Genomic DNA, 15,160 nt, shown 5'->3' with positions numbered 1-15,160 from the left:
AGGTGGGCCCTAATGAGACAGGAGGTCTTCATGTCGTAGAATCCCCTGTGAAACCCAAGGGGGAGCACAAACATCTGCACTATAATAAAGGAAGGATTCTGTGTGTATTTCACATTATCCCAAGAACCGTTCATCCGATCGACTTCACACCTGGCTGGGGTGTATTGCAGTGACGACCCGAGGGTGTGCAGTGTTGAATGTGGTGCCATTCGGCCAGATGGTGGCGCTATAACGGCAAACTATGTTTCACATGTTTTATTGTTATGTAAAAGGTCTTGGGACCATAAAATAAGTGATTGTATAATTAGTTATCGATGGATAATAAATTGGTTAAGGTTAAGCCAGGCTGGGTACATGCCAGTGGGGATACTGTTTATTAAAGGGGCACTTCACCGAAAAAAAAATATGGCTGATTTATTTTGCACATAAATCACACACATCCCAAGGCTCTGAACTGTTTTGCACACATAGTTAATGCGCCACCAGTGATGCCATCGGAGGACACTGAATCCTTGTGTTTAGCTAATTACAGCTCAACTACAGCTTATGTAGATGAGAAAATAGCAATCCCTATCTCTATTATTTAATCTACATAATTTAATTGAGCTGTAATTAAAACAACACACGGATTCAGTGTGTGTATATCCCTAACTCAAAAGCTAACCCATTTTTAATGATTAACCATTCTAAGTGGGAAATCAATAATGAGCTATGTGCTCATATAGCTGTAAAGTATATTATGTCTATATATGAGTGCAAAGTCGGTCTCAGAAGTACCTCTTGATAACATCACAGATTAGAATCGTGTTTCTTTGAATGTGGGAGAGGTGCTCATCATAATATATAATAATATTATTCACAAATCCAGATTGATGTTTCAGGATCATCATGGTCATAACAGGCCAGTGGTTTTTCTGTTTTCTAGTGGATTTAAGCCACACTGGGAAGAGAATAGGAACATCATTCTCGGGATGGGAGGGTTAATGAGGCTTCCATTTCAGTCCATAGATTATAGTTTATATTCTGAATGCACACAACAGGAGCTCCGTCACGGAAATTACCAATTTGTCCGAGTTAACATGGTGCCCTGATACTGTTATGACTGTAGTTCCCATAGTTGCCTGTGGGTCCATGAGGGATCCCAATGAAATCACATACTGTATGCAATGCATAGACTACACTGTTGATTGATTGAAAACTTTATTAATAGATTGCAGAATGGGTACAATACAGTACGGCTCAATACAAACTATTGTTAAGGGGATGCAGACCAGTCTTGTTTACATCAGGGTCCCCCATTTTCAATTCATCAAGACATTTATGACATACAGTATACTGTTTCATCAAGACTTTTATGACATGCAAGACAAACATACACATATGCACGTATGTTACATATAGCCAATGCTGTGGGCAGACAGTGTAGGCCTATTATGTATATGAAATGTGCCAAAGCCAATACAAATACCCCCAAATTCACCTGTCAACTTGTATTAGTCCACCAGGAACAGAGTAGGAAGTCGAAACAGGCTATTTAGATGTAGATCGTGTCTTTCTCTGATTTCCCCACTGTTGTTCAGCAACAAACACACACACACATTTTAAATATCTTTATTTGCGTTCACATCACTTGTAATTCATATAAAACCTGTTTTCTTCGTCATTGAAAGGAGGTTGAATGTAAGAATATCTTTAGTCAAGTACATGATACAACTATGTACAATTAGTGAGTGATCTTCTTTACAACATAATCATTCATTTGTGAATATAAAATGAGGCATATTGTTCCATAGTTAATACAGTTTTTCAAGCACAAAGTAAATTGTTCCAATTCATGATTAACAAATGCTGTTATCTTCATTTTGTTTATATTCTTATTTTATTTACAATGGTCGCCTGGTGAGAGGACAAATGGGCATCACGAAGGGTAACATGTCCATTATAAATATAAATTGTAAATGCTATTGTAATTTCCACCATGCATTTAACTTTTAACTCAAAGAAAGAAAAAAAATGAATTATTATCATGGCTTTACTACCCTTGCATAGAAATCTCCCAGTTCCAATGTGTCATGATGATTGCAATAAGCTACACTATTAATTGGAAGTATCTGATGTTCATGTGTGTTCAGTGACAAGTTGCAACTGGGAGGTTTTCCCAATCCAAAAGACCACTTGAACAGCATCAGCTCACATTTACAAAACATAGCATTTCTATCTATTACCCCCCCCCCCCCCTCTCTCTCTCTAAAACTGACTTGCTTTATGTCTTCACACTGACTGTGGACAAAAATCATCATTTATTAGACCATAGATTCAGATTCAGAGTTTTATTTGCCACATGGAAACAATACAATCATAGAGTTTTTTTCATACAAAATCATAAATACCATACCATGGGCAAAAGGAGCAGGAAGAAGAATAAATCTTATAGTTACCTGCCCCTTATTCCTAAACTAAAACAAGTATTACTTGATGGTCGGCGTACAACCTAATTTACACAAAAAATAATAATTTATACCATTATACAAAGAAACAAACAATCCGGACCAGATTAAACAAGAAAACATTTAATGATAATAATAATAATAATAATAAATAAATAAAAATATCACATTTGACTTTCATACTGACTAATTTTTTTTTTTTTTATAATTCTTATAATTTTTTATTATTAGACTATTACTTCGTGCGTGTGTGGAATTCCAGTGTTATCTTTCTGAAGTTTCCGAGGTTCCGAGTTGTGTCTGGAACGCCTCTTGCAGCAGAGCAACACTCATGTAGCTCCAGCTGTTAGCCTGTTAGCCTCCTGACAGCACACTGAAACCAGAGCTCTTATGATGACAAGGCTAGCTATGATGATGCATTAGTGGATTTTCTTTCTGGGACCTTATGTTGTTGTTGTTGTTGTAGACATAAGCCTTGCAGTCAGATCAAGTGGCAATCCAGACTTTCTCATCCAGGTAAGTAAGTGGTGAAACATGTAGCTTGCTGACAGTAACCCCTGGCTGTGAGCTAACCCGACGTTACTGTGTGAAGTTAATTCGTTCGCTTATTAATACTTAATATTCACCATTGTTTGCCAACTGACATTGTGCTCACAGAAGTAATAACTTAATCTACTGGTGTCTGAACAAACTGGCTGAGGTGTTGTTCACAACTTATTTGACATGAACTGTTAGCTCATGTTACTTACTGGCTACTAGCCTATTATCCACAACACTCACTGCAAGCCTGAGCACTGTCTGTTGTTGATGATATTATTATCGGAAATATACGTTAATAATGTTAACTGTCTGCATTGTAATCATTTATACTAACAGGTATTCGTTCATGTTCAAGGCCAAATCCACCACTCGTCAGATTCTGATTCAGAATGATGCTATTGTTGTTGTTGTTGGTATGAGCCAGGTGGGCAGTTTTTGTATTTCTGTATTTGTAGATCTGGTATGTCATAAATGTATAGATGTAGCAGTACTGTCTATCTGTATGTCATGTATGTCATATATGTTATGATGAATTGAAAATGGGGGACCCTGATGTAAACAAGACGAAAGTCTTTCTCTGGTCTGCATCCCCTTAACAATTGTGTGTATTGAGCTGTACTGTATTGTACCCATTCTGCAATCTGTTAATAAAGTTTTCAATCAATCAATCAGCCAGGTGGGCAGTTCAATCAATATTGTGCACATGATCAACTGTAGACAAAGGCTGGGAGGAAAAGTAGACTAAAATCTATCCTCAAGACACACTTTTTATAGAGCTGTTCCATATAGAATGATGTTGATTTTGTGGACTTGTGTTTAGCCTACTCTTTACTGCTTTAATTTACAGTAATTGTTTTTATTAAATCATATTAAGTCTTAGTTATTTTGATGATCGTGGCTTTGGGAGAAAGCAAGTGTGCTAGTCTAAACACGTCCAAACTAAACTGCTCAAGATCATAGCAATAATCAACAGGAACTCTCCCTGTTATGAGTGACTATATAAGACACACTTAAGATACAATGGTAAATAATCAAAATGATAATCAAAATGTGAACTTTTGACCCACGTGTATCCATTCAAAAGTAGGTGATATTTATCTAGAATGTTGTTTCAGTAGTGGAATTATAAAGAACCTTACTTTGGCAATTTTTGGTATGTTTCTATTATTATATACTGCTTAAAATCAAACTTTAGTTTACACTAGTTAAGTTAGTTACAGTAGCCAACATTCCTGACCTGACTTCCCTTTTCTCTCCAGCCATGACAGACAGACAGAGAGGCCATGAAGTGAACTAAACTGAACTCTCTCTCTCTTTCTTGTTCTCACTCACTCACTCACTCACTCACTCACTCACTCACTCACTCACTCACTCACTCACTCACTCACTCACCCACCCACCAGGATGGTGTCGTACCAGCAGCTGCACCCTGAGGATGTGCAGTTCTCTGACGCTGTGTTGTCCGAGGACCAGGACCAGGAGGCCGTGACCGTGAGTGAGCTGATTATGTCCCTATTCCACTTTAGAAGATTTCCTGGACGGACAGAACCACCTGCTAGTCCAGAACTCCTCGTTGTTCTAGTCCACATGTTTTAACCCTTTCACTGCGACAACACACAGAGAGGGTTAACCCTTTCACTGCCACACAACAGCCGGTTGACAGTGTGACAGTGAAAGGGTTAATGAGACAACGAGAGAGAGGACGATGCCCGCATGCATGTTCTCACTAGAGGTGCACTGATGGAGGTACACTGATAGAGGTGCACTAATGGAGCTGCACTGATACAAGTGTCGGATATTGGCCCGAAACTACAATCAAATATTCATACTCTGTATCTGTGAAGGCCACTAGTACCAAGAGCTGAGTCCTACAGTGGTACCTGATTACGTTAAAATAAAATTATGTTTATCTGTCAGTTACATTACAAAATACAACAGGCGGTTGGGATTCTCTGTAAAGTGTTTTCCCCACACAGGATGTGAGTAGTACTCAAGACAAGCTACTTGTACTTTGGTCAGCAAATTGTGGACTTGACGCACTTCTCCTTCCTGCTGGTGCATTTCTCTATATAGGAAGGAATAGCGAGGATGAGGTACATTTTCTGCCTCATAACCGATAACACTTTTATAGAATGAAGTACATTATTGGTATAAGATTCAAATAAACATCCTTTGGGTCACACAATATCAGTCTTTGCTTCGCATTGGGGCAAACAGCGCACCTTAGTGGTGATATTATTTCCACATAACGTTTTTTTTTTTTTAACAAATGTTTTTTTATTTTCCCTTTTTTAACATGAAACTAGACAAACAATACAGTAACAGTAATAATCAATGATAAATCACAGGACAATAACAGAAATAACAATAATGACAGTCCAGTAATTAAATCAGAATGAATGTAGATTAAAAGACATACAAATAATAAATACAAGACATGTGCTCTTGTATTATTGTTAAAGAAAGATAATGCATACAAAAAATACCACAGCCTGATGTGAGTTAGTGCTTAATAATTGTAACGGTATCCCCAGGTGAAGGACCCAGAGGAGTGTGAGCGCCCCCTGCTGCCCCGGAGGCCCACCTGCTCCGTCACCACGGCCCTCCTGTCCACGGGCTGCCTGCTCCTGCTCCTCTGCTGCGGCTGGCTCCTGGCCACCATGTTCTGGCTCAAGGCTCCCTCCAGCCAGGAGCAACACAGGCCTCCGCCCCCAGCCTCCGCTCCCGCCCCACCGACGTGTGGCTCCACCCCCGAGGCCTGGCGGTTTGACTGTTACCCCGAGAGCGGGGCGGTGGTGACCAGAGAGATGTGTGAGGCGAGGAACTGCTGCTTCATCCCTGTCTCCTCCTCCTCCTCCTCCTCCTCCTCCTCCTCCTCCTCCTCCTCCTCCCCCACTCCAGGGAGGAACGGAGTGCCTTGGTGTTTCTACCCCTCGGGGTTCCCCTCCTACTCCCTGGTGTCGCTGAACGACACAGCCCTGGGGCAGAGAGGCAGCCTGGTGAGGGAGGTGAAGACCTACTACCCCGGGGACATCGTGTCTCTGGAGGTGGACGTACGGCATGAGACGGACACGCGGCTACGTGTCAGGGTGGGTAGAGGGCTCCTGTGGGCAGACTCTTAGTGTTGTACGGGTACTCCTTTGTTATTACCTGTGGCCTGTTTTTTGGGGGGTGCTAAGTATGAGTTTTTCAGCCACGTATCTGTGTATCCATTCCCTGCAGATTAAAATATCTAGACATTTGTATGGAGACATGTTATGTTATGTTATAGGCAAGATGTTATGTGTTATAGGCAAACGGGTGTGTTGTCATTTCTTTATAGGGTTTAGCTAGAAGAAGCCAGTCTATTCCATTTGGCTCAGACAAGAAGCCAGTCTATTCCATTTGGCTCAGACAAGAAGTCAGTCTATTCCATTTGGCTCAGACAAGAAGTCAGTCTATTCCATTTGGATCAGACAAGAAGTCAGTCTATTCCATTTGGATCAGACAAGAAGTCAGTCTATTCCATTTGGCTCAGACAAGAAGTCAGTCTATTCCATTTGGATCAGACAAGAAGTCAGTCTATTCCATTTGGCTCAGACAAGAAGTCAGTCTATTCCATTTGGATCAGACAAGAAGTCAGTCTATTCCATTTGGCTCAGACAAGAAGTCAGTCTATTCCATTTGGATCAGACAAGAAGCCAGTCTATTCCATTTGGCTCAGACAAGAAGCCAGTCTATTCCATTTGGCTCAGACAAGAAGCCAGTCTATTCCATTTGGATCAGACAAGAAGCCAGTCTATTCCATTTGGCTCAGACAAGAAGCCAGTCTATTCCATTTGGCTCAGACAAGAAGCCAGTCTATTCCATTTGGATCAGACAAGAAGCCAGTCTATTCCATTTGGCTCAGAAAAGAAGCCAGTATATTCCCAGAATGCTTTTGTGTGACATACTGCATCATATATCTGACATATATGTTTTTACCTGCAAAAACTGAATCTATGTTCAATATTAGGCCTATTGGGCTGGAAGTGAGCAATGGCTCCAGTACCGGTGGTTGTTGTTATTACAGAGTACTGTGTGTTCTCATCTCTCTGGACATGATCCCCTCTCCAGTATTAACGCCAGTGTTAACCATGTCTTCTCATAATATCCTTTTCATCGTTAGATTACCGACCCTGCTGACTCGCGGTTCGAGGTGCCAATCACTGTTCCCAACGCCACTGAGAAGGCAGAAAGTCCCGCCTACACTGTAGAGCTGTCCAAAGAGCCGTTTGGTATCATAGTGAAGAGGACCTCTACAGGAACAGTGCTGTACGTTTGACTGTCGACATTTTCTATATTAAATTATATTAAATAATAATAATAATAATAATAATTCATACATTTTATAGAGTGCTTCTCAGTAACCCAAACTCGCTGAAATATCTGTGTCTATGAGCCACAACAGGGATGTCAATTGTCCCAAAGAATACCACTTAGAATTTTGAATATGCTGAAATTAGGCTAATTCAATTCTAATATTAATGATACAATTTACATATTACCACATCAAAGCAGTAAATGCTTACAATTAACACATTATGGGTAATACCAATAGGAAACTCATTAGGCATTGTGCAACATTTGCAACACCCATTTATTGGATTGTAGGCAAATATATTCTAAATCATGAAAAAAAGTTAAGAACCAGCCATGCATTTTCAGTTCACCTCATATAAAAATATATATATATATTGTAATTTTTTAAATGTACATTTGACTGGCAGTTTTTTTTTTTATCCACTTTTTCTCCCATTTTTCTATATTTTCTCCCATCCCAATGTCGTATCATCCAATTCAACCCTCCCCTGTCACGAACGCTGTTTCTTGCCTCCCACAAGCCGGCTGCAATGTGGACTAAGTCATACATAGCACAAGTCCCCTCCGGTACTTGAGGTAACAGCAGTCGCATCTTTTCACCTGCGCAGCTCGATCTCTCAGTGGCGAGGAGTAACGCGTGGGAGGCTCACGCTGCCCCCGACACTTCCTGATTCTACTGCGCAGGCGCACCAACCAACCTGTAGGAGTCGCTGTCCACAACGCCAGATCCCCACCCATCAGTTTCCCACCCCCTAATACGGCCAATGTGTATTAGTACGGACGACCAGCTAAACTGAAAGCAAATGTGGAGCGCTGGGCTCGAACCGACGAGCCCAGCGGTTTGACTGGCAGTTTTATAGTGGAATTTATATAATTTCCTTAAAAAAAGGATTCTTCTTAGTTCTCGTCATAATACATATGATGTTGGCCCTTGTAGGTTTTTGACATGGTTTCCTCAATTCATTGAACTGTAGTGACCAACACAGCCGAAATTAATAGACAAATAAAGAAACAATTAACACTATTGCTAAAAAGGAAATGTGAAAATCAACATAACACTTTCCCACATGTGGCTATGTTTGATATTCTGTGTTTTTGACTCCTCCCTCACCCCTCTCATCTCCCTCATATCTCATCCTTTCTTCATCCCCTCATCTCTCTCATCCCTCCCTTATCTCTCATCTCTCCCTCATCCCTCTCATCCCTCCCTTATCTCTCTCATCTCTCCCTCATCCCTCTCCCCTCTCTCATCCCTATCCCCTCTCTCATCCCTCCCCCCTCTCTCATCCCTCTCCCCTCTCTCATCCCTCCCCCCTCTCTCATCCCTCCATAGCCTGAACACCACAGTGGCTCCCCTCTTCTATGCCGACCAGTTCCTCCAGCTGTCCAGCTCTCTGCCCAGCCGCTATGTGTACGGCCTGGGGGAGCATCGGTCCTCCTTCCTGCACGACCTGCAGTGGACCACGCTCACCATGTGGGCCAGAGACGTGCCTCCTATGGTGAGCTTGTCCCAGTCTGCCGTCCACTCTGCACATCCACAACACAAAAAATAGGCATCTTATCTTTGGCAAGAGGAGAACACTCAAATGTGCCAGCCTAAAGGGCGGCCGGGTAGCGCAGAGGACTAAGCTACCCGGTAGGGGAGGGGGGTGTAAGTGCGCAACAACCAGGAAGGGGATTGGGAATTGGCATAACGACTAACATTGGGATGGGAGAAAAATGGAAAAAGGAGGGGGAAAAAGATAATACAAAAAAAGAAGAGACAGGGATCGAATCCAGCTGCCGCGGTGCCTCCGGCTTGGTCGGTCGTCCATACTGACACATACTGGCAGTGTCAGCGGGTGGGAAACCCGGCGAGGGTGGGTCCTGGTCGTTGTAAAACAGCGACTCCTACAGTTCGGTCGGGGCGCCTGCACAGCGAGGGAAGGATCTGGAGGGCGGTAGTGTGACCTTCCACACGTTACACTCTCCCAGTGAGAGTCCGCGCTGCCAGGAAAAAGGAGGGGGGGGGGGGGGAGATCATTAAAAAAAAATAAAAAATTGCCAGCCTAAGCATAGCATGCAGGGGCCCACAGATCTGAGAGTCTGAAACTGTCAAAATCCATCACAACCTTAAAAGAAATCACTGAAAGAGGAACTGCTCAAATCATATCTCTAAATAGAATCCATACTTAGGTATATTAATTGTCTGTATTTATGTATCTATGTTGTATGTCAGTTAGTAGGTAGGTGTGCAAGCCTACCCACGTTGTATGTTTTAGTTTGTTTATATTTTGTTTATATTTATGTATCAGGCTCCCTCCAAAAGCTTTAAATAGCTTCTTGCATATGTGTGTAGGTTTTTTAGATAACAGGTATTAGGGGTATATCTTATATAAGACAACTAACTAAAATGTGATCTCATTGGATGTGCCCTGACAATTAATGCTTGTATATCTTATCGTGTGTTGTCATGTTTGTTTATATGTTTGTTTAAAAAATAATAAAAAAAATAAAATACAAAAAAAATAGCTTCTTGGGAGACCTGGCACACGCACACAATCTCGACGATGATGTTTTCACATGAAGATATGTATATGTAATATATCGTGTGTGTGTGTGAATAAATTCATTCATTCATTCATTCATTCATTCATTCATTCATTCATTCATCCATTCATTCAATGTTAACACACACACTCACCGTGTGGGCCAGAGACGTGCCTCCTATGGTAATGTTAACACTCCTCTAGTTGACCAGTACAATAGTATTACTGTTATTGCTGTTACTATTGTTGTGATCCATAGATAATAGTGTCTTCTTTATCAGTAGCAATATAATGTAGGTATTAAAAAAACGACTTCAGGTGTTCTCTTGCTATGTGTTGTCATGTCTCGGTACGGAGTGCAGTGTGTCTTTGATGGACTAGAAGAAGTTGATGCTAATTGGAGGGTTTCTTAAACTATGGGTCGGGCCCCTAAATCATACCTGCCAACATTAGACGGTGAAAAAGAGGGAGATCTTCTGAGGCTTCCAACTTGGCAACATAATATCCCCCATAGAAAGCCTGACTTAGTTCATGCCACTATGATAAACCACTCAATTAAAAACCTTTTTGTGGGGAAAAACAGGAGATTAAGGGGAGAAATTACTAAATGGGAGCACAGCGGGAGAAAGAGTTAAAGATCCACACATGTTTTTAACACTTAAATAAATGTGTATATTGAATAACAATTAGTTTGGTCTGGTTTCTCCACCGCAAATGTTCAATAAACGACTGAAAACAGCTTCGCAGCATCCCTACAGCTTTGCCCTCGTTGAGAACACAAGGATCTGTGAACGCCCCCGCCCCCCCTCACGTTTAAGGATCCCTACTAACGGTCGTGTCTACCTGTCTTTGTCCTGCAGGAGCTGACCAACCTGTATGGCGTCCATCCCTTCTATCTGGCCATGGAGGAGGGGGGGGACGCTCACGGCTTCTTCCTGCTCAACAGCAACGCTATGGGTCAGTCTGCCGCTCGCTCTGAACCGACACGTTTACACACAGGAAGAAGAGGACGTCTTTATCTGTAGCACACATCGCTACATTGTCGTGAGTGCATGTGAGCGGCGCGGGGAGCGGAGCGGGCGGTTTTGACGTGAGCGAGGAGTGGGTTTTAAAATGGGTCGGCGCGACGTCCAGAGCGAGAGTTCTCCTCCGTTCCAATCCACTCCAGGCCACTCACAGTGGTTTAACACTGATGTAATATACATGTAGTACAATGCCAAAGCAACAGATGGCGATGTACAAACATGAAGGCCATTTTCAACCAATGAGAAGGGTGAACCTGTGATATCCTGTTCAGGCTTTGTCACTCACTCCTGTTAGAAAAAGTTTTGACGCCATGGCAGCGACCATAGCATTGTGGCTAGGCTAGCTATCATCGCTTAATAGAGCTAGTGAATGGATAAACAACGTTATTTAACATTGCAGAATGGGTACAATTACAATGCGGCTCAATACAAACAATTGTTAAGGGGCCCAGGGGGTGTAGAGTGTTGTAGTTTGAGCAAATTTACACCATGCTCCAAAAAAAAAAAAAAAAATCTGCCGAGCGATGTGGAGCGGGGAGCGCTCGATTCAAGGCGAGCGGAGAGCGACTTGGGGGCGGGGTCAACATGAGCGATTAGCGGAGCGGACCAAGCTTTAAAGAGCGAAGAGCGGATTTCTCGCCCGCGCCGATCCGCTCACGTGGCCGTGTAGCGATGCAAGACACGTGTAACACATGCAAGATGGCCGACACACATAGGAACGGGATCGCCAATGAAATGTCCTCTCTGTGCTTGACCCATCCCGTCGTCCTCCCCCCCCCCCCCCCTCCCAACGGCGGCCGGTGGCAGCAGGGACCAACCCAAGTGCTCCTGTCTGTCTTCGTCAGGGAGGCGATAGTGTTAGTTATCTGCATGTTTTTGCATTGGGTTTATCTCTTTTTCTGGAGGGGAAACCCTTGCGAGCACGGGGAGAACATACAAACTCCACACAGAAATGCCCCTGTGTAGATAGATTGAAATTATATGCTATATTGCCTCTACCACAAATAAAAATAAAAAAGTACAGTTTACAACATTCTGTAGTTTTATGAAGCTCCCAGTGGACTACATGTCCCACAAGTCCTTTATACAACACCACCATTCACTGTTCTCGCAGCAGTGTGATGTTATACATGACTTGTCTGTAAACATCTGTGAATGTCTTTCAATACTATCTCATCAGACGTGGCCCTGCAGCCCGCCCCCGCCATCACCTGGCGCACGATTGGTGGGATCCTCGACTTCTACGTCTTCCTGGGTCCTGATCCTGCTTCAGTGATTGGACAGTACCTGGATGTCATAGGTCAGTATGTCGGGAAGTGCCTGTGAATGACACGTATGAGATCGTAGTGCGCGAGGACGGAATGTATACTTTTGTATCATATTATATAAAAGAGAAGTATTTTGTTTCTAACCCCTTTGTCATATCCGTAGACTTTAACTACACTAAGCAATATAAGACCATATAAAACATTCTATGTATATTTATATTTACTGTATATGTTTTTCACATCTGTCTGAATATACCTGCATATAATCCTTTTTACATATATCTGTATATCTTACCTACTCTTACTAGTTATAATGCTGTACTTACATCTGATTAGCATTATTACTTAGTAGTACTACTTTATATATATATACTCCAGTTGAATCACCTGTACATTATATATTACTATTGCACTTTACTGTTACATTTGCACTCTGGTTAGATGCCAAACATCTTTTCATTGTACCGTACTTGTGCTGTATGATGACAATACATTTAAATGTAATCTAATCTCCAATGTCCAAATGGTCAACCCCCCCCCCCCCCTCCTAATGTACAGTCTCCTCCCCATCATATGTATATATTTTCTGTTAGGATCTCTGGGTAACAGTACTGTATATTTGCATATCGTATATGTCACAAATATAACAGTACTATATAACTGTATGCCATGTATGTCCCTATGTCATGTATGTTGTGTATGTCATAAATGTCACTATGAATTGAAAATGGGGGACCCATGATGTAAACAAGACAAACGTCTTTCTCTGGTCTGCATCCCCTTAACAATTGTGTGTATTGAGCCGTACTGTATTGTACCCATTCTGCAATCTGTTAAATAAAGTTTTCATTAATTCATTCATTCATTCATCTAACCTTGTCCTGTCATCTCTCAGGCTACCCTGCCATGCCTGTCTACTGGGCTCTAGGCTACCACCTCTGTCGCTGGGGTTACGACTCCAGCAACGCCACCTGGGACGTGGTCAAGAGTCTGAGGAACAGTGGCGTACCTCAGGTAAAGGGGACGGGGTCAAGAGTCTGAGGAATAGTGGCGTACCTCAGGTAAAGGGGACGGGGTCAAGAGTCTGAGGAACAGTGGCGTACCTCAGGTAAAGGGGACGGGGTCAAGAGTCTGAGGAACAGTGGCGTACCTCAGGTAAAGGGGACGGGGTCAAGAGTCTGAGGAACAGTGGCGTACCTCAGGTAAAGGGGACGGGGTCAAGAGTCTGAGGAATAGTGGCGTACCTCAGGTAAAGGGGACGGGGTCAAGAGTCTGAGGAACAGTGGCGTACCTCAGGTAAAGGGGACGGGGTCAAGAGTCTGAGGAATAGTGGCGTACCTCAGGTAAAGGGGACGGGGTCAAGAGTCTGAGGAGTAGTGGTGTACCTCAGGTAAAGGGGACGGGGTCAAGAGTCTGAGGAATAGTGGCGTACCTCAGGTAAAGGGGACGGGGTCAAGAGTCTGAGGAACAGTGGCGTACCTCAGGTAAAGGGGACGGGGTCAAGAGTCTGAGGAGTAGTGGTGTACCTCAGGTAAAGGGGACGGGGTCAAGAGTCTGAGGAACAGTGGCGTACCTCAGGTAAAGGGGACGAGGTCAAGAGTCTGAGGAGTAGTGGCGTACCTCAGGTAAAGGGGACGAGGTCAAGAGTCTGAGGAATAGTGGCGTACCTCAGGTAAAGGGGACGTGGTCAAGAGTCTGAGGAGTAGTGGTGTACCTCAGGTAAAGGGGACGGGGTCAAGAGTCTGAGGAGTAGTGGTGTACCTCAGGTAAAGGGGACGGGGTCAAGAGTCTGAGGAACAGTGGCGTACCTCAGGTAAAGGGGACGGGGTCAAGAGTCTGAGGGATAGTGGCGTACCTCAGGTAAAGGGGACGAGGTCAAGAGTCTGAGGGATAGTGGCGTACCTCAGGTAAAGGGGACGAGGTCAAGAGTCTGAGGGATAGTGGCGTACCTCAGGTAAAGGGGACGGGGTCAAGAGTCTGAGGAACAGTGGCGTACCTCAGGTAAAGGGGACGGGGTCAAGAGTCTGAGGAACAGTGGCGTACCTCAGGTAAAGGGGACGGGGTCAAGAGTCTGAGGAGTAGTGGTGTACCTCAGGTAAAGGGGACGGGGTCAAGAGTCTGAGGAACAGTGGCGTACCTCAGGTAAAGGGGACGAGGTCAAGAGTCTGAGGAGTAGTGGCGTACCTCAGGTAAAGGGGACGAGGTCAAGAGTCTGAGGAATAGTGGCGTACCTCAGGTAAAGGGGACGTGGTCAAGAGTCTGAGGAGTAGTGGTGTACCTCAGGTAAAGGGGACGGGGTCAAGAGTCTGAGGAGTAGTGGTGTACCTCAGGTAAAGGGGACGGGGTCAAGAGTCTGAGGAACAGTGGCGTACCTCAGGTAAAGGGGACGGGGTCAAGAGTCTGAGGGATAGTGGCGTACCTCAGGTAAAGGGGACGAGGTCAAGAGTCTGAGGGATAGTGGCGTACCTCAGGTAAAGGGGACGAGGTCAAGAGTCTGAGGGATAGTGGCGTACCTCAGGTAAAGGCGACCGGACGGATGAGTGTGTCTGCACTCATCAGCCAACTGTATCTGTGCAGTGTTGCCCACAGGCTCATAGGTCACTTGTAAGGCTCAAAGTTATCGTGTTATTAACAAGTTAACGCAAAATTATTTTAGCGGCACTATTTATTTTGACGCAAGATTAACAGGCTGTTTAATTCTTTTTATTATAATATTATTTTGATTATATAAAAAAATAAATAAAAGCGTTTTCTTTCCCCTATTATTTCATGCACACTTTATTAATTGTTTTAAATGATTATTTTCTTGTAAGTAATTTTGTTTTTAATTCTATTGCAATGCATGAGGGTCATCCTTTTGTGTTAAATGGCTGCTTAAACAAAAATAAATGTTCAAGTGTAAAGTTCAACACACTACTGTGTTAGTAATCATTACTATGTAATGATGTAATGTTACAGTTAGTAAATTGGTATGCCCAATTGCCCATCTGTTATGTTTTTGTTGGGCTTTT

The 15,160-nt window shown here is 43.2% G+C and overlaps 1 protein-coding gene across 1 annotated transcript in view; it reads left to right on the top strand.

Moving 5' to 3' along the window:
• Positions 1-2,805: 2,805 nt before the first annotated feature.
• gaa2 (alpha glucosidase 2) overlaps positions 2,806-15,160 on the top strand; it is a 32,928-nt gene continuing 20,573 nt past the window's right edge. Inside the window, exons 1-8 of the mRNA XM_084317965.1 lie at positions 2,806-2,963; positions 4,391-4,478; positions 5,522-6,076; positions 7,135-7,280; positions 8,662-8,827; positions 10,717-10,813; positions 12,062-12,181; positions 13,045-13,163. Of these exons, the coding sequence (XP_084174091.1) occupies positions 4,392-4,478; positions 5,522-6,076; positions 7,135-7,280; positions 8,662-8,827; positions 10,717-10,813; positions 12,062-12,181; positions 13,045-13,163 (1,290 nt within the window). The 5' untranslated portion in view covers positions 2,806-2,963; position 4,391. The remainder of the gene's footprint in view (positions 2,964-4,390; positions 4,479-5,521; positions 6,077-7,134; positions 7,281-8,661; positions 8,828-10,716; positions 10,814-12,061; positions 12,182-13,044; positions 13,164-15,160) is intronic.

Source organism: Notolepis coatsorum (genome assembly GCF_963971535.1).
Source record: "Notolepis coatsorum genome assembly, chromosome: 7".
Classification (NCBI taxonomy): Eukaryota; Metazoa; Chordata; class Actinopteri; order Aulopiformes; family Paralepididae; genus Notolepis; species Notolepis coatsorum.
This window is presented reverse-complemented; position numbering and strand designations above follow the sequence as displayed.